We start from the raw sequence: 25,655 nt of genomic DNA, 5'->3' as shown, positions 1-25,655 counted from the left end.
GTTGGCGGCGAGACAAATACGATATAGATGGACCTTCACGATCGGTATATTGTTTACTTGGGAGGGTAAACAGAGAAGAGCGACTACATGCGAGGAGGGTCTGAGCATAATGGGGTTTCAGACAGACTATGCGGAACCAGGAGATCCCAAATTAAGGAGAGAGGCACTGAGAAGGCCGAGTGGATGGGAAACCGTCAGACAAAAAAAGAATTATAAAGGGAAGGAAAGCAGGCAGAAGTCGCCGTAATTGGAGAGATTGGCACAACTGTAGCGGAAATGGACACTGAGCTGTACAAAGACAAGACACATGCCCGCAGCAGGAGGGCAAAAAGAAGGAGACTATGATAAGTCGGGAAAGGCTCGACGTCGGCGGACTGGTGGGGGAGAGCAGCCTTGGATCTTGGTAAGGTCACTGGTATATGCAGGGTTTAAGATCCCCCCCCGCGCTTGTTTCCATGAGTAAATGGTGGGCTGGGGGCGATGGGCGCAACGGCCTAGCATCAATAGGAACCCGTGCCCCACTCGGGGGACTGTTGTGTAGTTTAAAGTTTCTGGGGGGGGGGGGTGAGTTTTGGGGGGAGGGAGGGGAGGGCAAGGGAAGGGGCACAGTTTGCAAGTAGGAGGAATCCACGACAAGGGACTTGAACTAAAAGAAACATGGGGAGACTCAGAATTCTAACATATAACCTCGGGCGTTTAAACCACCCAGTGAAGAGGACGAAATTTGAGCAGATGCTTAAGAGGGAGAAAGCGGATGTATTGCTTCTTCAGGAAACCCACATCAGAGCCAGGGATAAACAGAGAATGTGAATAAGGGGATATAAAATCTGGGCGCAGGCGAACGCACCAGAAAAGAGAGCGGGGGTGCTGATTGCGATAAAAGAAGGAAGGGATGCCAAATTGGTGGACACGCTCTCTGATAAGGAAGGAAGGTACGCATTTGTTAATGCGGTGGTTGAGGGGTACCGTATCACGCTGGCCTCTATTTACGCCCCCAATACAGGCCAGGAGGGCTTTTTGAAGGATACATTGAGGAAACTGGAAGATTATGCAAAGGGGGAGGTAATCCTGGAGGGGGGAGAACCTCAATATGGCATGGCATCCTCAGACAGACAGGAGTTCGGAGGGCTCCCAAGGGCAAGGGGCGCCTTCGAAGCTGCTTAAGCGGCAGATGGAGCAAATGGCCCTTTGTGATGTGTGGACAGAACTCAGGGGAGACCAGAGGGGCTTCACTTACTTCTCGCAGGTCCTTAATACCATGTCCAGGATTGACTATTTCTGGGTGGCAGTGGGTCTAATGGTTAGGATTCAGGGGGTGGAGAAAGGGGCAATATCCCTGTTGGACCACGCTCCTTTATGGATTGAGCTGGACCTACCGGGGAAACATAATGGGCTATGGAAGTGGAGGTTACCACAGGATGTGCTCCAGGATCCCATCATGGCAGACACAGTAAAAGAGATGATAGAGGAATACTTTATACAAAACGACACAGGGGAAGTCTCCCTGGGGACGGTGTGGGAGGCGTTTAAAGCGGTGCTCCGAGGGAAACTGATTGCCCTAAAGGCAGCGAGAGACAAACAAAGGCACGGGTGGGTGAAGAAGATGGAAAGCACCTTAGAGGGAATACAGGAGAAACTCCTTAGTCACTCGACACGTGCGTTGAAAAAATCCCTAAAACACACACAGGGGCAACTGGAAATGCTGCGCACGAAGGGGGCTGAGAAATCCTTATTATATCTCTGACAAAAATACTACATTAAGGCTAATAAAGCAGACAAGCTCTTAGCTAGACAACTCCGGGCAAAACAGAAGGATCTGGCGATTACCTCCATTCGGAACGCTGGGGAAGAGTCCTTGACGCGCACACAAGACATAGGGAATTTTCTCAAAAGTTATATACAACGGACGCCCCGGATAGTCAGGCACAAGACGCCTACCTAAGTAACCTGCCTATCCCACAAATCTCGGAAGAAAACAGTGGCTCTGGAGACTCACTAGATGAAGAAAACAAATGGACATATATGGTGTAGTGGGGGAACACTTTGGGGGAGTCGCCATCAAAAACACAATGGCAGGAGCTGTAGACTCAGATTCCCAAACTGACCCGTGCAGTACAAACAAGGGAAATGTGGGTCAAAATTGTAACTCAATGGCATTACACCCAAAATTGTTTGCATACGATGTTCCCGCAAGCATCCAACAGATGCTGGAGAGGGTGCGAGGAGGTGGGCACATGGAGACACATTTGGTGGGACTGCAAGGGGATCAAAAACTTTTGGGAAGAAGTAAAGTCGGAAATGGGGAAAATGTTCCAGGGGGTGGGACAATGGGTCGCATGGGTGTGGCTACTGGGATTGAAGGATAAAACGACAAGGAAATACAAGAAGCCACAATGGAGAAGTATAATGGGTCTCCTCATAGTGGCATGATCAACAATTGCCCAAAGTTGGAAGAAAAAAGTTACCCCTCTGATTTTTACATGGCTTCAGAAGGTATGGGGTCAAATGGCTATGGAAAAGGTGACCCATACAGTCCAAGGCACAAGCGACTAATTTGTAAAGGAATGGGGAACAGTCCAAGACTACTTACAGTCAGACTTTATGGAACAATGGTGTCCCCATAACATTACAGTTGCGGACATGTTTCGTGGATGATACCAGACCATAACTAATACATGCAAACACTAAATTACACCAGAACCAGCTACCACCCCCGCCCCCACACAACTGCAATCTGTAAACCTATCCCTGGCCTTGCCCACTATTACCCTGCTGACTGCATGTCACTGTACTCACCAGACTGCCCCCCTCGGATTCAATTATCTCTTATGAAACCATCTCTCGCCATCATCCTCCGAGTCCCCCTCCCGCTTCTGCTGCTTCACACTACTGGCGATCCACTGGAATGCCTTCTTGCCAAAGCATTTGTGCAATTGTTCAAGAGCTGGCTCAATTTCCACTTGGTATGTGGCAAAGTAGCACCTGCAGCCCGCACACTACCCCACCACCCTCAACTGACCACACAGGCGGTCTTTCCCTCTAATTTAATTCCACTTATGAATTTATATATGTACATTTTACCCTTATAAACACTCACCCTACATTATCCAATTTATGTCCGGAGCCCTAGTCATGTACCCAGTCGAGGTTCTTTACCCCTCCACCACCTGTATTACTCTCATACATGCAACCACGTATACTGCTTCACATATCAAATGTATCCTCTGCACGCCATTTCTGCTAGAAACAACACCCCTACCACTGAAATACAAATTAAATCTCGCACCTGCAGGTCTGGTCCCAGGCGTCGATGATCCTGGTGTAGTCCAGTTTAGGAGAGGATCCAGCCACTTTCGCGAGAAGCATCCAAGCAGCCGCAGAGTGCTCCGTCTCCGTGTGTGAGATCAGATTGTTGATAAACGTAGACGAAAATTTGTCCTTGGAGGACCAAATATAAAAGGCCTTCGCTAAGTAGCGACTGCAAGGAGAAGCAAAACAATGTGTCAAAACATAACCTCAGAGGAAGCATTAATACTGGACGGCATCCAAGATCAGGCAGGAGAAGGCAAGCCAGAAGTACTAGCATTAGGAATTGCACTGAATGGAGTAACGGGCATTTAGTGCGAAGGCACTGGTGTACGTGTATCCATGTTGAAATAGTGCCATGGTTTTTACAACTTAGTGAATTAAAAGTACTAAGAATAAACACAAAAGGGAGGTATGGGGATGGCCTCCCCCTTCCTTACCCCCAGAAAGCAGTTTAGGAGGGCCTAGGCTTATGAAAGCACTATGTTGTTCCTGAGGCAAAGATGGAAGGCAAAGCCTCTACACACAAGCCTAACATTAGCAGAGGACCTCCAGACACATGGCACAAAGCGGCATGCAGAGAACCGTTGAACTGACCATGCTACAAGAGCTCAAATGGAGTAAAATTGTTTATACTGTGCTGCACAGACCCAGATCACTTTAATCAGGAAACAAAGAACAGATGGCAGTCTCAAGTGTGCAGAGACAACACATGAATAAGGGCTGAAACAGCTAGCAAATATTTATGTTTAACAAACACTGGGGTTCATAACATTCTCGGTGTAAAGTTTCATTACTTGCCAACATATTTTGGTTTCCCAAAACATTTGTCAACAGTAACAGGAGTCCACAAATCAGACAGACTGCCTGCAAGAGCCCCATAACCCTAAACTGTGCACACCCTCCCTCACTCACTGATTCCAATGAGCACAATCACACCGCCCACATTCCCCTCCATCTGTTATTGGGGGCATGAGCTAAACCCACTCAGGAGTACGCAAAGTTAACCATCATCTACCCTGAGTAGTGGACCCAATAAATTGAAATGAAAGAAAATGGATTACAATTAAGATGTGTATTTAGTTTCAGAGGCTGTCAGATCTTTACACTCATTAATGGTCATTCAGGTTTCAAGTGCAATGCTCAAGAGCTTACATCTAGCCTCAGCTTCTGATCACCTTTCAATCACTTCACTGCACATGGCATGCCTTGCTCTAAGGGTCCATGGTATTTATGCAACACTAGGATTTCACTGCCATTCAATGAATGCAATGTCTTTTTTTGTATTACTTTAGTTGGTATGTTAATGCTTCAATAGTCTTCTTGCATTTCGGGTCCAACTGCGGTGACTTAGCCTGGTAGCACATTGGGGGCTCCCCTGGTCTTCTCCTGAACTCTGGCTTGCGATTCTGAAAGCAGTTTGCCACTAGCCAAAGGCTTGTAGCATATCGGCAACATAAGCGGTTGAGTGGAGTGTAAGAAAATCGACACATTTTCTAAACGTTGAGAAGGTTAATCTGAGCAGCTGAGGCATGGATTCATTGCTGCAGTGTCACCATCAATGAGGATCTCAAGGGTGTGAGCCATGGGCACGGGAGCAAGAATGTCAGGTCGGGATGATGCTGAAAGCCGACAGAAAGGGGACTTTCGTTTTAAAAGACTTCAGCATGAGGCAACAGAGACATGAGTGAGACGGTTGGTAATCTGTTCTGAGATGTCTGGGGTGAAGCAGGGAAAGCAGGAAGATTTCAGTGTCTTCAGCAAAGAGGTGGTAGTGAAAGCCAAAGGTTGAGAAATCTACCTAGAACAGAGATCTAGGAGTCAAGGGTAGCGGTCCATGAACTGATCCTTTGAGGACGCCAGCAGGTGGAGGGGGGTGGGGGGTCGTGAAAGGTTTGAGAGTTGCAGGAGGTTTTCAAAAGGGGAGACCTTTCAGGTAGAAGGCAATCTATGCTAGAGTAGATTTGCAAAACTAAAAAGGTCCTGGCAAGCAAGGCGAGCAAAGTGGACAATACTGTCAAAAGTGGCATAGGAGTGAAAAAGCATGTACACGGACAAGAGTTTGGCATGCTAAGCATTAGGAGTTTAGTTTGATGAATCTTATGGTGTCATCACTCCTTTCCCAGCGGTGACCTCTCCCTGTGTGGCCAGGCGACGGCAGACGCTACCTGATCCTGGCGGCTGCTATATGAGGGAGGATCACATGGGGGAAGCAACCCTACCCTCAGGGGAGTGGCACGACAATCAGAAAAGACATGGTATTCCCCCTTTTTCTATTGAGGACACCCCTCCATTGCGCATACCTTAATGGCATATTGTCACTCCCCTCACCCACTCTTCAAGCCTACTCAGAAAACTTCTCCATACTTTGTATGTGTCATGCTGAGAACCTGGTGTCTGCAGAAGCTGCTGAACCCCCGACAATCCACCCAAAATGTGGCACTCTGAGCTGACGTAAATATAACTGCTCAGTTTACCTCACTTTCAGGGGAAAGGGGGAAGGGAGAAAGAAACAAACACCAGGCTGGAAGCTATCAACTCGCTGGTTCTTCACCTGTAGTTAAAACAAACATGCAATATACCTCATTACTCATGGGTTACTATACTAACCTTAAACTCTAAATCCTTAACCAAAATAGTTTAAAAACCATACCTGGTTCTTCTCTTCAGAATGCCCAGAGAAGTGAAAAGCAGTCAAGACTTCCTTACTTGTGGACCAGAATCTTATAGATAATTCAGCCTTCTCAGTAGGTCCATGAATGAAATTTAACTTTGTAGTTAGTCTGCTCAAATCTAAGATTCTTGAACAAGGTCTTCAAGTAAGATTTATGAAGTTCTTTTAAGTTCTTGTATTTGTTTCTAATCTTTTCTTTGTAGAGAGTCTTTTTCTCAGGAACGAATTTAACTTGCAATGGAATCTTCACGTGGAAAGCCAGAAACCGTGGGAAGAAAAAATCACGCACTTTTTCTCCAAATCGCGGGAAATACGCACACGCGTTAAAACGCACTCGCGCTAAAGTCCAAGACGCGCTAAAGTCCAAGACGCGATAAAAATGTCACGCGCTTTCCTCCAAGTCGCGGGAAATGAGCACACGCGCTGACGATTCAATTGCGGGTAAAACGCACTCGCGCTAATGTCCAACTCACGAATAAATACGTACACGCGCAAAATACACACGCGCTTATTTTATCACGCAGAAAAAACCCTTGCGTAAACGAACAGTAAACGCGAGTCCAAAGTACACGCTCGCGCTTCACTCTCACGCGCAGACACACACGCGGAGGCGAAAAGTAACGGACAAAAACTCTTGCGCTAGTTTGACTTGACATGTAGCGATAAAAACAAACGTACGCGCTTCAATCTTTTTAGATACAGATTTGATTTCAATCCCTTAGATAAATATAACCTTTTTACAAAGTTCAACCAATCTGGAAAGTCACTTATCTTGAATAAGACTTGAAAACTTCTTTTCTCAGAAAAAATGGAAGTTTCTGACTCCTGTCCTGTGTCGCCACCAAACTCCAAACACGACTCCTGTTATACTTTCAGATCTTCCGCTCAACTGCTAGAAACTTGTCACCCTTGACAAAGTTAAGCAGGAGCAACAAGACACACGACCTCTCAGCTGGGCAAGGACAATGAAAGGCAGTTTAGAATGTTCATTGTCCTCCCTATAAACAATCTCCAGCCAATCAGAATTTAGACTGAGAACCTCCATCTTGGCTTGGGGCAATCTCCATAGACTGCAATGAAGGTTAAGGGCAAAATTGGCTGTTTAAAAATATAACCCATAATAACTTCCTAAAAGCTTTCTATACTAAATATGTGTCTCCCCTGACCCAATGTAAAGGAGTATATGATACTGTATGTAAATAATATGTCACTCCAACCTGACAGTACCTGACAGTACCCCCTCTCCTAACGCCCAGTCCCTGGGCCACTCTTCAATGGAAATTTTTTATGGAATCTTTCTACCAACCGAGGAGCACGTACATCACTAGCTTTCTCCCAAGTGCGCTCTTCAGGACCAAAGCCCTCCCAATCAATGAGATACTGTAGCTTTCCTCTTACTCTTCTAGAATCCAGAATTCTCTTAAGCAGAAATTTTTCGGAAGCATCTTCCTCAATCACAACTGCCGAAGGAGTAGGTGTTAATCTAGTTCCTTTAACCGCAGGTTTTAATAAACTAACATGGAAAGTTGGATGAGGTTTCATATGACTGGGTAATTTAAGACGAACAGCCACTGGATTAATCACCTTTTCAACAACAAACTGTCCTACGAAACGAGGACAAAACTTATTTCTTCCTTTAATTCTCAAAAACTTGGTTGATAACCACACCAAATCTCCCTCACTATATTGAGGACTAATCTTCCTTTTACGGTCAGCCAACCCTTTGTATTTTTGTTTACTCTCCACCAACACCCCTTTTGCCTTTTCCACATTTCTTTTCATAACTTCTAGTCTCCTTTCTACTTCTGGGTTTCCAGAATCATTATTAATCTCAATACTAAGGAAACGAGGATGAAAACCTCGTCCCAAATAAAACAGAGACATAGAGGTGGCATCCTTACTACAGTTGTTATATGCGAATTCTGCAACCCACAACAAATCTACCCACTCTTCACCTGTCTGCAGCTAACACCTCAAATATTTTTCCAACTCCTGATTTATCCTTTCTACCTGCCCATTGGTTTCTGGATGGTAACCTGATGATAAACATATCTCCACTCCCAATCTCTTACAAAAAACTCTCCAAAACTTAGAAATAAATTGAGAACCTCTATCTGAGATGACCTGACTGGGAATTCCATGTAATCTTACCACTTCTTGCAAGAAACTATGAGCTAAACTATCGGCGGTAACCTCTCCCTTCATTGGAATGAAATGTGCTTCTTTGGTGAGTAAATCAACTACAACCAATACTGAAGTACAACCTTTATCTTGTGGAAGATCTGTGATGAAATCTAAAGACACTGAGTACCAAGGCCGCGGTGGAACTGTTAAAGGCTCCAATAACCCAGAAGGCTTTCCGATGAGATTCTTAGATCTAGCACAAATTTCACAGGTCTTAACAAAATTGAGGGTATCTTGTCGAATTCGTTCCCACCAAAAATGTCTTCTGATCAACTCAAGTCTTCCGATATCCTGGATGTCCTGCCAAGACTGATTCGTGACACTCCAACATTTTTTCTCCAAGTTCAATTGATGGTAAATAGAGTCTGTCATCTAAATAAGGTAAACCATCTTTAATTTTGCGAGCTGGATCCAAACAAACCCAATCTTCAAGTTGTGTCTCAGAAATGGATTCCCTTGCTTTCTTGAAGATTTTGTTCTCCTTTTCAACCCCAGCAAGAACAAAACGTTCCGGAGCGATCAATGGAAGAGGCCCACAAACCGACTTAACCTCACTTTCTGGAAACTGCCGTGACAGAGCATCTCCTTTTTATTTTGATTACCTGGCTTAAAAGTAACTATAAAGTCATAATCTTCAAAGAATAATGACCACCTAAGTTGTCGAGGTGTCAGAGTTTTTGCCGTCTTCAAAAAGAGTACATTTCGGTGGTCTGTTAATACAGTCACAGTGTGATGTGCTCCTTTTAAAAAATGTCGCCATTCTTCAAATGCTGCTTTGATAGCAAGAAGCTCTCGGTCTGAAATGGTGTAATTTTCCTCTGCAGGTGAAAATCTCTTAGAAAAGTAAGCCACTGGATGCAATTGTCCTGTAACTTTATGCCTCTGAGACAACACTGCTCCCATTGCCACATTGGAAGCATCAGCCTCTACAAAAAATGGTTTGGAAGTATCAGGATGAATCAAAATAGGAGAGGTAATGAATTTCTCCTTCAAAATATGAAAAGCCTCATCAGCCTTAGCTTCCCAAACAAATGGAACTCCTTTTCTTAAAAGTTGAGTAATTGGAGCTACTAAACTGGAGAAGCCTTCAATGAATCTTCGGTAAAAATTGGCAAATCCCAAAAAGCTCTGGATCTCCTTCACCTTAGTTGGAGTAGGCCAATCACGAACTGCTTCCACCTTTTTTGGATTCATTTCCAGACCACAAGGAGTAATCACAAATCCCAAAAATTCTACCGAATCCGTATGGAACTGACTCTTCTCCAATTTAGCGAAAAGATTATTCTCTCTCAATTTCCTCAAGACCTGTCGAACGTGAATTTTGTGTTTCTCCAAATTCTGTGAAAAAATCAAAATGTCGTCAATATAGACGATAACAAAAACATCAAGAAATTCCCGAAGAACCTCATCGATAAAAAATTGAAAAGCCGCTGGGGCATTGCAAAGACCGAAAGGCATCACTTGGTACTCGTACAGGCCAAATCTGGTTTTAAATGCTGTCTTCCACTCAACCCCCTCTTGGACCCTTACACGATGATAAGCTCCACGTAAATCCAACTTAGAAAATATGTTTGCACCTTGGATTTGATTTAACATTTCTGAAATGAGAGGGAGAGGATACCGATTTTTCACTGTCATTCTATTTACTGCCCTGTAATCTATACAAGTTCTGAGAGAACCATCAGCTTTAGGCACAAAGAACAATGGTGAGGCTGCCGGCGATTGAGAGTGCCGAATAAATCCCTTAGCCAAATTCTCCTTTAAATATTCTTTCAAATAATCATTCTCTTTCTAAGTTAAGGCATAAACCCTACTGCTTTGTAAAATAGCTCCAGGCTCCAACTCTATCTTGCAGTCAAAAGGCCTGTGAGGAGGCAACTCTCCAGCTTCCTTTTCATCAAAAGCATCCCATAAATCCTGATAACAAGTTGGAAGTTCACCCACAACTGCTCCAATGTCAAAACCTATAGCCCCTCTTTCTGCAAGCGAGAATGAAACGGAATTCACAACTTTTTCTTTCTCTTCAAAAGATTTTCCTGAAAGACAATGTTCCTGACAAAAGGTTGATTCTAAGGATACAATTCTTGCACTCCAATCAATTCTGGGATTATGAAGTGTAAGCCAGGGCATACCCAAAATAATTTTCAAGATTGCAACGTCAATTAACTCAAAAGAGATATTTTCTTTATGACCTCCAGTCATCTCCATCTCAAGTAACTCTGTACTATGAGTGATTGGACCTGAAGAAAGAGATGTCCCATCAACTGCTCTGACCTGCTCCATTTCTTTCTTAGCAACTATAGGAACACCTAGATTTTTAGCCAATCCTCTATCCATAAAATTACCCGTAGCTCCTGAATCAATAATAATTGGCCCAGAACCTATAAATACCTTTTCAAACATCAAGGATATGTTCACCGTTATGTGAGGAACCGCTGTCTGTATTGTGTTTGCTTGGGGGTTAAAGGACAGGTTTCAAGAAAATGACCACTCCTACCACAGTGTAAGCACAAATTATTCTCCCTTCTTCTTGCCTTCTCTTCCTTGGACAACGGACCTCTCACCCGGCTCTGCTGGTCAATTATCTTTGACTTCACTTCTCTGTTCACCACCTCAACTTTAGGCCTCTCCATTCTTCCCGGAAACCTAACCTTTCCCTGAGTACGTCTACGCTCAGAACGTCTTTCTGTTAAACGAAAATCCAACTGTACCACCAAATCAATTAAGGCATCTAAAGTATTTGGTCGCTCCAAAACTCCAGCCAGAGCACCTTTCAACTCATCCTTTAAGCCCCTATAAAATAAGGAAGCCCTCTTCTCCTCTGGCCATTTACTTTTTAAAATTAAAGTTCTAAATTGAGTGATATAAGAAATCAACTCCTTTCCTCCCTGGCGCAGTTCCAGTAATTCTCCATCAACCTTTAAAGATAACTGTCTCTTATCAAACATTTTCTTAAATTCTGTCTGGAAAAGGGAATAATTATTCAAAGCCAAATTCTTTTGACTAACCAAAAGACTTCCCCACGCAGAAGCTTCTCCAGATAAATATGATATGATGAATGTTACCTTTGAAGCATCTGTGGAAAACAACTCTGGACGGCTTAGAAAATGCAATTCACACTGAGTCTGAAAGATTTGAAACTTTCTAGAATCTCCTAAGAAACTTTCTGGGGCTGCCAAAGGAACAGGCATAACTAAAGTTCCTAAACCTCTCTCTGCCCCCCTGGGAAGCCTAGGTTCTTGTTCTTCTCCTACTCTTACCAACTCAGGTGGGTTTCCTGCACCTTCCGAAACTTCACCTTCTCTTTCTAGTATTTGGGTTACCTTTAAATTTAACTCATCCATTCTTTGACAAAGACTTGCATACTCCTGATGAGCCACCCGTAACTCTTCTCTCATTTCCCTAACCATTACTCCCAATGCCTCCATGGTTGTCTCTTCGGGGTTCATAACAGCTCGGGCAGACACTTTTTTTTTATTATTGGCCTTTCATACTGTCATGCTGAGAACCTGGTGTCTGCAGAAGCTGCTGAACCCCCGACAATCCACCCAAAATGTGGCACTCTGAGCTGACATAAATATAACTGCTCAGTTTACCTCACTTTCAGGGGAAAGGGGGAAGGGACAAAGAAACAAACACCAGGCTGGAAGCTATCAACTCGCCGGTTCTTCACCTGTCGTTAAAACATAAACATGCAATATACCTCATTACTCATGGGTTACTATACTAACCTTAAACTCTAAATCCTTAACCAAAATAGTTTAAAAACCATACCTGGTTCTTCTCTTCAGAATGCCCAGAGAAGTGAAAAGCAGTCAAGACTTCCTTACTTGTGGACCAGAATCTTATAGATAATTCAGCCTTCTCAGTAGGTCCATGAATGAAATTTAACTTTGTAGTTAGTCTGCTCAAATCCAAGATTCTTGAACAAGGTCTTCAAGTAAGATTTATGAAGTTCTTTTAAGTTCTTGTATTTGTTTTTAATCTTTTCTTTGTAGAGAGTCTTTTTCTCAGGAACGAATTTAACTTGCGATGGAATCTTCACGTGGAAAGCCAGAAACCGCGGGAAGAAAAAATCACGCGCTTTTTCTCCAAATCGCGGGAAATACGCACACGCGTTAAAACGCACTCGCGCTAAAGTCCAAGACGCGATAAAAATGTCACACGCTTTCCTCCAAGTCGCGGGAAATACGCTCACGCGCTGACAATTCAATTGCGGGTAAAACACACTCGCGCTAATGTCCAACTCACGAATAAATACGTACACGCGCAAAATACACACGCGCTTATTTTATCACGCAGAAAAAACCCTTGCGTAAACGAACAGTAAACGCGAGTCCAAAGTACACGCTCGCGCTTCACTCTCACGCGCAGGGACACACGCGCAGGCGAAAAGTAACAGACAAATACTCTTGCGCTAGTTTGACTTGACATGTAGCGATAAAAGCAAACGTACGCGCTTCAATCTTTTTAGATACAGATTTGATTTCAATCCCTTAGATAAATATAACCTTTTTACAAAGTTCAACCAATCTGGAAAGTCACTTATCTTGAATAAGACTTGAAAAATACTTTTCTCAGAAAAAATGGAAGTTTCTGACTCCTGTCCTGTGTCGCCACCAAACTCCAAACACGACTCCTGTTATACTTTCAGATCTTCCGCTCAACTGCTAGAAACTTGTCACCCTTGACAAAGTTAAGCAGGAGCAACAAGGCACACGACCTCTCAGCTGGGCAAGGACGATAAAAGGCAGTTTAGAATGTTCATTGTCCTCCCTATAAACAATCTCCAGCCAATCAGAATTTAGACTGAGAACCTCCATCTTGGCTTGGGGCAATCTCCATAGACTGCAATGAAGGTTAAGGGCAAAATTGGCTGTTTAAAAATATAACCCATAATAACTTCCTAAAACCTTTCTATACTAAATATGTGTCTCCCCTGACCCAATGTAAATGAGTATATGATACTGTATGTAAAGAATATGTCACTCCAACCTGACAGTACCTGACAGTACGCAAGTCATCAAGAACCGACTCCCCCTTCCCTGAATACAAAGGTACTGTAACAAGGAAGCCAAGCCGAGTAATGAAGATCAACGAAGGCCAGTGGCGCAAGCTGCACTCTAGTTGTTACAAGAGCATACTTGATGCCGGGACATTTAAAGCAGTGTACCAGCTGACAGGGGAGAGACGCTGGCTGTAGAAGTCTTGTCGTCTGTATTTACTGGCTGATGCGAGGTCCGTGGAGCCAACTGGTTCGCAGACGAAGCCAAGAAGAGCAGACGGCAGAAAATAGTAAGCTGAGAGGACTCCAGAAGGAGGAGGAAAGGCCTCCGACCTTTGGCAGGTACGGAAACCCAGCCTCTCCACTGCTCAAGCACAGAGAACCCCATAGCAGGTGAGCGGAAACTGCAAGGGGCACAGAAGCCACGGAGCAGAGGCGGCGAACCCAGAGAGAGGGAGCGGGACGCCAAAGAGCCGCTGCAGGCTTGCCACAGGAGAACCAAGGCACGCCACACAGAGCCGATGAGTCCACCCATGGGAAGCAGGGACTCTGGGGCATTTCAGCAACCCTACAGAAGGCAAATAAAAGTAAAGTAGCATATGAGAAAGAACGGGAGAGTGAATATTTCGTAAAGAGACAGAACAGAATAAATATAAGAGACTGTCAAGTTTGTAAATTTGTGCAGTGTACCTATACGAAAGTCCTGGCAGGGAAGTATACCAGGCAGATTCTTGCACAAGAGTATTCATACGAGAAAAGCTCTGCCAGGTGAGTATACCAGTCAAGGTCAAGTTGGACAGTATCTAAAGAACATCACATGAGGAAGTCCTGATAAAGATACATCAGAAAAAGCCAAAGACACTTGAAATATATTAAAGAGGAGAGGACTGGCAGGAGAGTACATCAAGTATCCTACCAAGATTCAGACTAACAGCCAAGTTGTTTTGCATACCAGCTGTGTTGTTGATCAAGAGAAACCCAAGGAACTGATATTCTTAAAGCAGAGTGAAGAGAAATCCTGGGGAAGGGAACCGTCCTCTGGAACTGTAAACCTCATCCTTCTGGAACTTTTGTGTTGGAGTTATGCATTTCCTTTTTGAACATTTTATAGATTAAGGCTAAAGACATTTCCCTTTTCACCTTAGAGTTGATTTGTAGAATGTGTGGGCCATAATAGTACTTTGAACACAGGACATTTTGCTTTGAACAGCTTGACACTGGACAGAGTTTTGTTTTAGGCACGGAAAGACCTCAGAGGGGGGACAGAGGCATTTTCCAACCAGGTTTTGGTTAAATAAAAGCTTATGGCCAGAATCATGATCCCCCTATGTCCATGTCTCATTCCTGGCTCTTTACTGATGGTGTCAGGAGTGGGGTTGGGCAGAGTTGAGACAAACTGGGGAACACTCAGGTTTGGAAAACGTAGCAACAGTGTTTCTGATCCATCAATAGCTTCATAACATTCTATAGGATTTCATTTATGTAGTAGCAGGGGAGAGTTAACACAACCGGGAGACTGTGTGCCCACTGATTTGGTCTCAATACCCACTACAGGCACTTACATTAGGCTTGATGCAAAAAATGCATTATATTGTTTTTCCTGTGTTTTAATTCCTAGCTTGGCATTATGGACTAGACGTCTTCCCAGGCGTCATAGACCAGACTATAGAGGAGATATAAAGATCCTGATTCAGAACAGTGGGAAAGAGGCATATGTTATGTTATTTTGCATTTATATAGCGCCTTATATACCATTGGTATGGTCTGAAGGCGCTGGTAGGTTGAACGCCCTTGGGAACTGAAGTTCGGGTCAGTAGAGAGAGAAGGGAGAGTCAAAAAAGTGCGTGTGCGCACCAGGTATGTGTGCAGCTGGTGCGGAGTTCGAGTGGTAGCTGCTTCTTAGCGGTAGGTGTGGTGGTTGAGATATCAGGAGTATGTGTTCGCTCTGGCCGGCTTTATCCAGAACGAGTGTGGCTGCGTTAGGCCTGAGGAGAACGCCCGGCTGGGGGTGTGAAACCAGCAATGTTTACTTGGAGTGATGTGGAGTGAGCAGGAGATGTAGATATGGGAACAGTTATACCGAATGGTGTCATAGTATCTCTGTGTTCTAGTTGAGTGGTGGTGTAAGGGAGAGAGTAAGCATGGGGTGTGGCATGATGTATGTTTTTCAAATGTTCCCTTCATTCCAAAGCATAATATCTATGTCACGCATATGTAAGTAAAGTAAGGAGGGGAAAGTAAGTAAAGGGAGGAGAAAAAAATAGCCCAGGGAATCCTGAAGAGGGCTTTGTTTCCCAAAACAGAGGAAATCAAGAAAGCTGACCAAAAGGAGAGGGAGCAAAGGTTTTGGAGGGACAGACGAAGATTCCCAAACATCTTAGGCAGTATCACCAAAAGTCCGCAGTGAGGAAACCGAAAACTCCAGACTTGGCGCTCACCCAAAGGAATGATTCCTTGCTAGCAGAAGCTTTCCTTCATGTGTTATCTGAAGAGTAGGGCAGGCAGAAAGAGGGACCATTCTTTTTTATAAAATCCGGGCTACTGTATAGAGGTGACCTCAGTCCCGCTGGTAATCCCAGATCTCAGATAATGGTAACCAAAAGCTGCAAAAGAATAGTATTAGAAATTGCTCATTCTCATTTAACAGGTGGTCTCTTAGGACAGCCAAAACACAGGCACAAATAGTAAGCTATTGGCCCAGAATCTATGTTGAAGTGAAAAACCTCATGCTTACTTGTGCCCTGTGCCAAAAGGCCACTTTTCAAATGCTCACTCAAGCTCCGCTACAGTCTTTACCCATCGCTGATGTACCCTTTTCCCATATAGGGAAGGACATTGTTGGGTCCCTTGAACCATCTAAATTGGGGAATCGCCATATATTGGTAATTGTGGATTATGCAACTCGACAACCTGAAGCATTCCCATTATGCAATAATACAACCCAACACATTCTAAAACATCTGATCCCATTTTTCTCACAAGTTGGGTTCCTGAAGGAGATCCTAACGGACCAGGGGACTACCTTTATTTGTCAGTTAACGGCAGGGGTGAAGGAAATCCTACATATAAAACGTCTCAGGACTTCAGTTTATCACCGGCAGACAGACAGATTAGTGTAACGGTTCAATAGTTTAGGCAGACGAAAAAAAATGGGATAGAAAGAGAACTTGGGCTCTTTTTGCCATCTGAAAAAAACACCACAATCCTCAAAAGGGTTTTCTACGTTTTAATTATTATATGGTAGAGAGCCACAGGATATCCTAGACATGTGACGAGATACTTGGGAAGAACGGGAGGAAGCCATCTTGCCGAGTTCCCAAATAGCCCAACGTTTAAGAAAACATATGGCTACTGTGAGAACCATAGTTTAAGACCACCTGGTCAAAGCTCAAGAAAACCAAATGGATCGTTGAAATCTTTTAGAAGTACGGGGACCAGTTCCCAAATAATGCTCACTAGCGCCTCAATACAGACATTTTTTTGTCCTCTGTCATCTTTAGTTAGTATGCCACGCGCACTGCTCACTACTCCTGTAGGTCTAGTGTCCTAATAAGTGATTTCCCACCTTGGTCTTTTTCATTCTTACCCAAGATTTAAGTTCCGGAATCCTCAACCCTTCTCTCTCCTAACATACTGTCCAAATGCATAACAAAACAGATCAATTCCTGAGAAAGCAGGCTGCTTGCACATGGTGAATTGACACACATTGGAAAGATAAAAGGGTGAAAGGAAAAACTTGCAGTGGAGATGAGACCACCAAGCCATAATCAGGCAACCCCGGAATTTAGTGCAACTGAAGCTAGCCAATTGCATGTCTAATTGAGAAACACTAGCTATCAGAGACAGTGTAAAAGACAGAAATAGAAGTACTGAGTCAGTTACTATAGCCTTCTAGAGATGTGTTTTTGCAAACAGAAGCAGTGAGAAGCAGAGGACAAGCCAGTTTAACCAGTCCCTGAGGAAGACCAGGACAAGGAGAACTTTTTGAGAGGAGCCTGCTGGGAGTCATAACCTAGACACTGGTAAGAGCAAGGAACCATGGATGAGAAAAGTGTGGCCAGCTTGCTGGGGGTTGTTACAGAGATCATGTTGGAATCTTGTGACGGTTAGGGGAGTTTTCCTAAAGTTCACTATGAGGTAAGACTTTATAAAACTAACCCAATGGTTTTTAGATCAACAATTCTTGGTATCAGTCTGCACTACTCATGGTACATTGTTAGAGTGGCACAGCAGTCAGGCTTATCAAAAGAGGAAGATGTGAGCTGTAGGTAAGTACACAACCTAGTTAGTAATGCACACTTACACATAAAGGCATATTATAAAATAGATTATATTTACACAAGATATACTTTTAAATATCCAGCACATTAAACCAAAACACATTACACTACTTTTGGATACTTTTCAAAGGCCACTGCTTAGTTTGTAGTTGCTTGCGGTTACAATTGTTACAGCATTTTAACACTAATGACAATTCTACCGTACTATCAGTAATAACGCGCACACACAAAGATATACGGTAGTTGTATTTAGTTAACAAAACCACATAAGATAACGACTTTTAGGAAGGAGAACAGTTGGTTAGTGCAGGGCTTAAGGTATAGAAGCATTTTCTTCGCATAACAAGGCTTTTAAAGTCCAAAATGCAGCCCTAGCTAAAAGGCCGCTCGGAGAAGCTCAAAGTCTTGTGAAGCAGCAGAATACAAAAGTTCCTGTGGATACTTTCTAGTTTTTAAGATGCAGGAAGATTAAACTAACAGAGACACTTGGACTCGCTAAAGGGACACAAGCAGCAGCTTGGGTCTGAGGTTAGAGGGGGGCACCCTGGACACCTCTACGTGCACTCCATCACTCTGGAGCCACTTTTCAGATTAAGTTAAGCAATACCCTTTCCCCCAAAAATACCTTAGGTTTGAATAAATGTTTGTGGCAAGATTCTCCTCGATGTGGCAGCGCTGGACCCGACCTCCAGATTCCTTGGTCTGGTGACGAAGGGCAGAACAATGGACGGAATCTCTCAGCAGCAGTCTCGAGGGAGGACCTCTGGTACGGATTACTTCAGCTCTTCTGGTCAGTCTGCGGTTTTTGGTGCCTTTTCTTCAGCACCAACAAAGGACACAATTTGCCCGGTCAACCTTCTTCGATTCCTGGAGTCCAACACTCTGCTGAGGGGACTTGGATGAGTCGGATTGTGTCTCTGGAGGTTCACCTGGAGCTCAGTAAAGACTTGGAGGGATTTGACCTTTAAAAGACGATGCACTTTAATTGGGTTCGAGGTCTCCTGGTATAAGGGTTCAGCAGCCCTGGAGAGGTGCAGCACCTCAGGAGATGGCTCAGATTGGAGTTAGTCTAGGGACTGGTTGTTCCCACCAATCAAAGGGAAGGAAGAGTCCTCTTCAGAGTTCCTCTGTCGCATAGAACACAGGATAAGGACAGCAGTGGTCGCTTCAAGGTGTTGCAAAGGGTCTGCAGGCATCTCGTCTTCTTCGGTCACTTCAGTTTTCAGCGATAGACATGCCTTTCACCTCAGGAACCTCACCTTTTATTCAGTCTCAGCACACACTCCTCTGCAATCTCTCAGCACCTTACAGGAAGGGGCGGGTGGCTGTCCAATCAGGACAGCCAAACCCCCTCCGTCCCCCCCCCCCACCATCACCACCAGTGGGAGCTGGTTCTATTAAGGCACTCTGGCAGACAAAGGGCAGGGCAGTGACAAATTCCTCCTACTACTTCCTGCTTGCCCAGAGCCTCGGCAGGGACACCCGAGAGTTCCCGCCAAAGGCAAAACACACACAGACTTGCCACTCCCAGAATGGTAGAAGGGCCAACAAAGAACAACCATGCTAGAAATGGCGAAAAAAAAGAAGCCCCCCCCAAGTTAGTACTTCAGTGCCCCTATTGTGCACAACCGGGACTGTGAATACAGTCTGCAGTAAATAAATAGCACAATAGTCAGTAGAAAACATCCACTGCCACCGGCCACAACTAGGTTGCCTGTGTGACTAAAAAGTCAGAGGAGCAGAGAGGAGGGGGGGTTTATTATTTTTTCATTTGTATAGCACCAAAACAGCCCGGGGGCACCGTGGCACTGTTACAGAGGTAAGTAGATTGCTTAGTTACAGTGATAACAAATATCGCCTTGGCACTCCACATAAAGTTGTACGTGCCAATCTCTCAGAATATTAAGTTTTAGGAGAAAAACAAAAGTATCTCTATCCTTCCTTAAGAACTGTACAAAATAAGGATAAGGAACAAGTTACTTACCTGTAACTCCTGGTCTCCAGCATTGGTATCTTTCATAGATTCAAATGCTGTGAAGATTCCCAGTCATGTTGGGAATCCTCGGTAAAATAGAGCAATTTAAATTAAACTGAAATGTCAGTCACTTTAGTGCTCTATATAGTCGGTTTGGGTCATACTGCCCAAAGCCAATACGAAACACTCCTTAGCTCCTCCCCTGTTGGGCAGCTTCAGATTTGCCATCGCACGCGAGATGGCACTGAGCCAAACGAGCCATGAGGGGTCAGTGGGAGGGTTGCATGTGAATCTATGGGACAACAGGAGTTCCAGATAAGTAACTTGTTGCTTCTCCACTATTGGATCTTTCATAGATTCACATGCTGTGAATAGATTACAAAGCAGTAAAAATAACCAATACACAAGGTTGGAGGAGCTCCCCATAACACTTACCAGAGCTGACTTACCAACCTTATGCGAACAGGTTTCATATCAGGTTTCATAGAACTGCCTGACCCACTCTGGCCTCCTCTGCCAAATCCCTATCGATGCAGTAAAATCTAGTGAAGGTGTGCATCGATTTCCAGGTGGCTGCGCGGCAGATGTCTAGCAGAGGGATCCTGGAGAGAAATGCAGTGGTCGTGGCCACTGCTCCAGTGGAATGGGCCCGGGATCTCCCCGGAAGCGGTCTGCCCGCCTGCTGGTGGCAGAATGAGAGGCAGGCCGCAATCCATGTAGCAATTGAAGATTTGGAGACAGCCTTGCCGTGCCTCGTAGGTCCAAATGCGACAAACAGTTGGTCTGTTAAACGGAAAGACTTTGTGCGGGCCACATAGTACTTGAGGGTCCGCACCACATCCAGCGTGTGCAGGGTGCGCTCCGCCGGAGATGCAGGAGAGCCAAAGAACACTGGCAACACCACCTGCTGGTTAAGGTGAAAGGATGAAGCTACCTTAGGTATGAACTTTGGATTACTTCGCAAAACAGCCTTGTCCTTGTGGAACATCAAATAAGGAGGTTATGAAGAAAATGCCTGCATTTGCCATACTCATATCGCCGAAGTAATTGCCACCAAAACGCTGTCTTCCACGACAGGTGCTTGGACGCCTGGTGCATGGGCTCCAAAGGGGGTCTCAAAAGCCTTGTGAGCAGTACGTTGAGTTCTCAGGCTGACAGGGTTCGGGGGGCTGGAGGGAATGAATGAATCAGTCCTCGTAGGAATTCTTTCACTAGCCGATGAGACCAGAGGGAAGGCCCTCACAAGGACCAGCAATATCTGAGATTGCGGCCAGGTGCACTCTAATGGAGGAGTGCGTCAAAACAGACTCGGCCAGAGACAAGAGATACAGCAGCAGTTCCTCTGGCCTGATGTTCTGGTTCCTGCACCGCACCTGGAAACGCTTCAACTTGCTTTTATAACATTTCAGAGTGGCCTGAGCTCTTGCCTTAGCCAGCACCTCCTGGCAAGTCTGCAGTAGGGAAAGGGTCCCGAATTCTAGGAACACAGGAGCCATGCGTCAGATTGAGAGGCCGGATCATGGTGCAGAACCGTTCCTTGGTTCCTGGGAAAGCGACTGGTGCAGGGCAGTGATTTGAGCGGTGTCAGGACTGACTAGTTTCAGAACAGGAAGAGTAACTAGATTAACATTGTGCCTTTAGAGCTGGCTGGGTTAGTTGTGCTTTCAGAACTGGCTGGTTTAGTAACAGGAAGAGTTTGTTCATAGAATTAACATTGTGCTTGCCCTAGTCAAGATGGAGTGAAAGAAACTTAATCCGATTGGTTAAAGAAACAATGATATGTTTGGTTGCCTGATTGGTGGAGAGGACAATGGGTTTGATTCTTGGGAGATAAGCAAGATTCTAAACTGCCTTTCATCCAGAGAAATTCAGTGGCTGGTTGTGTATTAGTTAAGCTCCTTAAGTAAGGCCTTTCCAGAGCTCAGAAAATCTACCAAAGAAGTAAGAATATCGTTTGCTGATCCAATTTGAACAAGAAGTCATCAGGTGGGATCGTTCTTTTAAAGATTTTGAAATTGTCACAGTGAACTTTCATTTTCTTTTATAAGAAAACTTAAAGAGTAAAAAGGTTTCAAGTTCATTTGAGAAAAGAGACATTACAGTTAAAGTTATTATAAGGAAAACAAGCTTGAAGATTGTGCGTAGGATTTTAAAGTTGATTAACTGCGTGTAATGTTCTTCAAGACTGTTTAATGTGTGCGTGAGCTCGCAAGTTGTCGTTTGCGTGTTCTTTTTAAAGTGCGTGTACATTTTTTACGTGAAAGACGTTTCCTGAGAAAGCGCGTGTTGGGTTGCGATAGAGCGCGAGTCCATTTTTATCAGCGCGTGTTATTTTTTATCGCGTTTACGTATTTTTTCACGCGCGGGTTTGTAAAATTATCACGTGTGTATTTTACACGCGAGGACAATTCTTCACGTCTTCTGATTTCACGTGTTTATCGCACACGCTAGTAAAGGAAGAAACTATACGTTCTTTGTGTAAATGTGTAAATAAGGAAAACAATTCACACGCAGAAAGAAAGCAGTATTCCAGGAAGTTAAAGAATATAATTTAAAGTAATCTATGCAAATAGAACTCAATGTTTTCAGAGAAAGACTGCAATTTATGTAAGCATTGAAAACTACATAAGATCAGAAGAACTTTGAAGTAAGAAGAATATCTAATTCTGAAAAGATGTTGCAAAGGCCATCACTTTAGGATTCTAAAGAGACTAGGTTGGCTTGAACTATTTGCACAATACAAGATATATTTACAAGATATTCCACAAAGATTACTAACCTCTAAGTCTTTTACTGAGGTTTAAGAGGTAAAGAGTTTAGAGTTTATTTAGCATAAGTTAGAAAAGAAGTTTTATTATATTAGTAACCTGGTGTATTTGTTTATCACAGATACCAGAGCCTACCAGACAGTTGAAGGGCAGCTGTGTCTCCGTTGTTATTTTCTCCAAATTCCCCTTTCCCTTTCTTGGGGTTTTCAGCTCAGCTTATATTTAAGGGTTGAGAGGTGAACTCCTGGTGAGGGTCTGTGGGGCCAGCATCAGCTCCTGTGGAATTCAGTCAAGCCGGACCCTGACAAGCGGTCGCAAAAAGAGCCAGGAGCTCCGAGTACCAATACTGTCTCGGCTACGCAGGGTCATTAATATTAGTCTACACCGATACTGTGTAGGACTCGTGGCACGAGAGGAATTTAGGGAAATGCATACAGACATTTCCCCTACCATGGGAACACAAAGGCATCCCCCCAAACTGTCTGGGTGGGGAAACCAGCTGGCAAATATCTTGCAGTGGCTGTTGTCGCAGGTGGCAAACAGGTCGATCTCCGGGGTGCCCCACTCCGGAAAACAATAGGTGCAGCTGGTCTTTGTGCAACTCCAATTCGTGACAAGAGCGCAACTCCATGCTGAGGGAGTCCGCCAGAGTGTTGTGGATCACCGGCAGATGGAGAAGAATATGAAACATGTTCTGTTGCCGGGCCCAATGCCAGAGCACTTGGGCGTCCTTGGAAAGCTGTGGGGACCTGGTTCCCCCCCCTTGCTTGTGGATGTAAAACATAGACGTTGTGTTGTCTGTGTAAATCCGAACCACTTTCCCCACGAGTAGGGGGAAGAAAGACTCCAGTGCCCAGAAGATCACCTGTAGCTCCAGCAGGTTGATGTGCTGGGCCTTTTCCGTCTCTGACCACAAACCCCTGGTGTGCTGGTCGTGGCAGTGGGCTGCCCAGCCCTCCAGTGAAGTGTCCATAGTGACGGTTATTTGATGGTCCGGGAGCCTGAAGGTGGCACTTTTGCAGGATGCGTTCTCTCACTGACCACCAGAGCAGGTACACCCTGAAGGCTGGAGTAAGCGTAATGCGGCCCTCCCAGGAGCCTGAAGCTTGTACCCATCTGGCATCCAATAATTCTTGCACTGGTCTCATGCACAGTATGCAGTTGGTGACCAGTGGGATGCATGAAGACAACATCCCCAGCAAAGACTTTTAGCTGCGAACCGTGGTCAACCGGGTCTTGCTGAGGCAGTGCACCTTCTGCAAAAGGGCCGTCACTCTCTCGTCCCAGGGCCTGGCTCTGCATGTGCTGGTGTCTAGAAGGGCCCAAAGGTAAAGCACCCTCCGAGAGGGAGACCGCTGCGACTTCGGGAAGTTTATGGAGAACCCCATTTGTTCAAGACATTGGATCATGATAGCGGGGTTGAACTCCGCAAGAGAGTAGGAGGGGGCTCTTATCATCCAGTCTAAGTATGTGTAGACATGGACCCCTTTCCAACGCAGGTATGCCACCATGGTGCTAGGCATTTGGCGAATACCCGAGGGGCGGATCGGCGCCCTAAGGGAAGAGCCTTGAAATGCCACCACGAAACGAAGGTAGCACAGGAGTGAAGGGCGAATAAGAATGTGAAAGTATGCGTCTTCGAGAGGGACGCTAGGAAATCCCCCTGTTGCAGCTGGGACAGTACTTGTTGCAATGTTACCATGTGAAAGGTTTGTGCCTTTAGAAACCTGTTGAACACCCTTATGTCTAGTATGGGTCTCCAACCCCATGGTTTCTTCAGTAAACCTTTTTTTTTAACCCAGGAAACCAGGAAGTATCAGGAATACACCACCTTCTGCATCTCGTTCCTGGGGACATTTTTCAAAGCGCCTTTTCGTAGAAGAATCTGCACTTCCTGGACCAGAAGGTGTTGCAATCTTTCTGGTTTGCGTACCAGAGAAATGTCTGGAGGGTACTTTATGAACTCCACCGATTTGTCAGATGTGACTCGAGCCCATTCATCGACAAAGTTTGATAGATGACCCCCCCTCCCCACCCTTCCACTGGGGTGCTGAAGTGGGAGGCTACAGCTCTCGGATGGTCATGCTTGCTTGCCGGACCGACCCCTAGGCTGAGAGAAGCCTCAGTCACTGGGAACCCCTGTAGGAGTGGGTTTGCTTACTGTACTGATCCCCTGATGAATAAAGGATCTTTTAGGACGTAAACGACTGGTACGTACTGCTGGTGTCCCGCAAAGTTCTGTTATAACGCCATTTCCCCGAACGAAAGGACTGGTGCCTGTGTTATAATGTGCCCAGGGAGCGGGCTGTTTCAGTGTCTGTCTTTAGGGCCTGCAGGGCCTCATCCAACTTTTTACCCAAACAAGGCTGTGCCGTCGAAGGGCATGTCTAAGCCAGGATTGGACATCTGGTCGAATGTCTGTGGCCTTGAGCCAACCTTGTCGGCGTAAGACCACTCCATTACCCATCTGGCAAGAGCCCGTGTCAGCGATGTTAACAGACAGTGATTGCATGCTCAGATGCAATCTCACCCTCATGGAGAATATCCAGTGCCTCTTGTTTTTTATCCTCAGACAAGAATTCCAGAAGGGCCCCCAACTTGTACCATAACTCGCGATCATAGCGGGCGAGTATAGCCATAGCATTCGCCGCCTTGACAGTCGTGGCAGCTGGCATTATGATTCTCTTGCCAAAAGTGTCAAGGCACTTGCCCTCCTTGTCCGGGAGCACAGAGGAGGAAGATGGGTTGTCCAACCTCTTCCTTGCTGCTGCAGAAACGACGAGTCTGGGGGGGCTGTGTGCGTAGACAGGCAGTAGCGCTCTTTGGGGCCCTGTATTTTTTGCCAAAACGGTCCTGTGGAGGTGCAGTTGCAGGTTGCACCATGGCCCGTCCTCCCACATTTCCTCCAGTAGTGGGATTGACATGATTGACTTCCTGCGCTGTTACCTACGTTGATATAAGACGCTCTCCTTTCGTTGCTCCTCCAGTGCTAAACGGAACATTGTGGACGCTCTAGACAGGAGCGCATGGAAAGCTGCTACTTCGTCGGGAGGGGGAATCCCCGAGAGGAACCTCATCTGGCTCAACATCCATAGTGATGAAGTCGTCAAACTCATCTGTTTGATCGGAATGAGTGGGAGACGTGCCCTCCTCGGGCTCCGTGTCCATTCCCTCGTCTGTCAGTGACTCCGATGCTGACTGATGCCTTTGTGGCCTGGGAATCTCGTACCCCTCTCTGGAGGGTCCTGGGGCCTCAGCCGGCATCCGCCTGCTCGGTTCGGCCTCTGGTATTCTTACGGGCAGTGCATGCAGAGTCGCCACCAGTGTGGTCAATGTTGACAAAAGATCCAGTGAGATCTTTTGTTGGGGGGTGGGAGGGGTGTTGTTGATGCAGGACTGCTCACGCGACGGCATGGGGTTCTATTGGGGCAAAGGTTAAAGAGGCTGTACAACCCCCGCTGAC

The 25,655-nt window shown here is 45.3% G+C and overlaps 1 protein-coding gene across 1 annotated transcript in view; it reads right to left on the bottom strand.

The window, feature by feature from the left end:
- Positions 1–25,655, bottom strand: part of NCAPD3 (non-SMC condensin II complex subunit D3) — a 579,984-nt gene that overhangs the window by 219,849 nt on the left and 334,480 nt on the right. Inside the window, exon 17 of the mRNA XM_069614114.1 lies at positions 3,287–3,478. Coding sequence (XP_069470215.1) covers positions 3,287–3,478 — 192 coding nt within the window. The remainder of the gene's footprint in view (positions 1–3,286; positions 3,479–25,655) is intronic.

Source organism: Ambystoma mexicanum, chromosome 9, assembly GCF_040938575.1.
Source record: "Ambystoma mexicanum isolate Mex_15411 chromosome 9, UKY_AmexF1_1, whole genome shotgun sequence".
Classification (NCBI taxonomy): Eukaryota; Metazoa; Chordata; class Amphibia; order Caudata; family Ambystomatidae; genus Ambystoma; species Ambystoma mexicanum.
The sequence above is the reverse complement of the archived record's forward strand: the minus strand, read 5'-3'. Positions and strand labels throughout refer to the sequence as shown.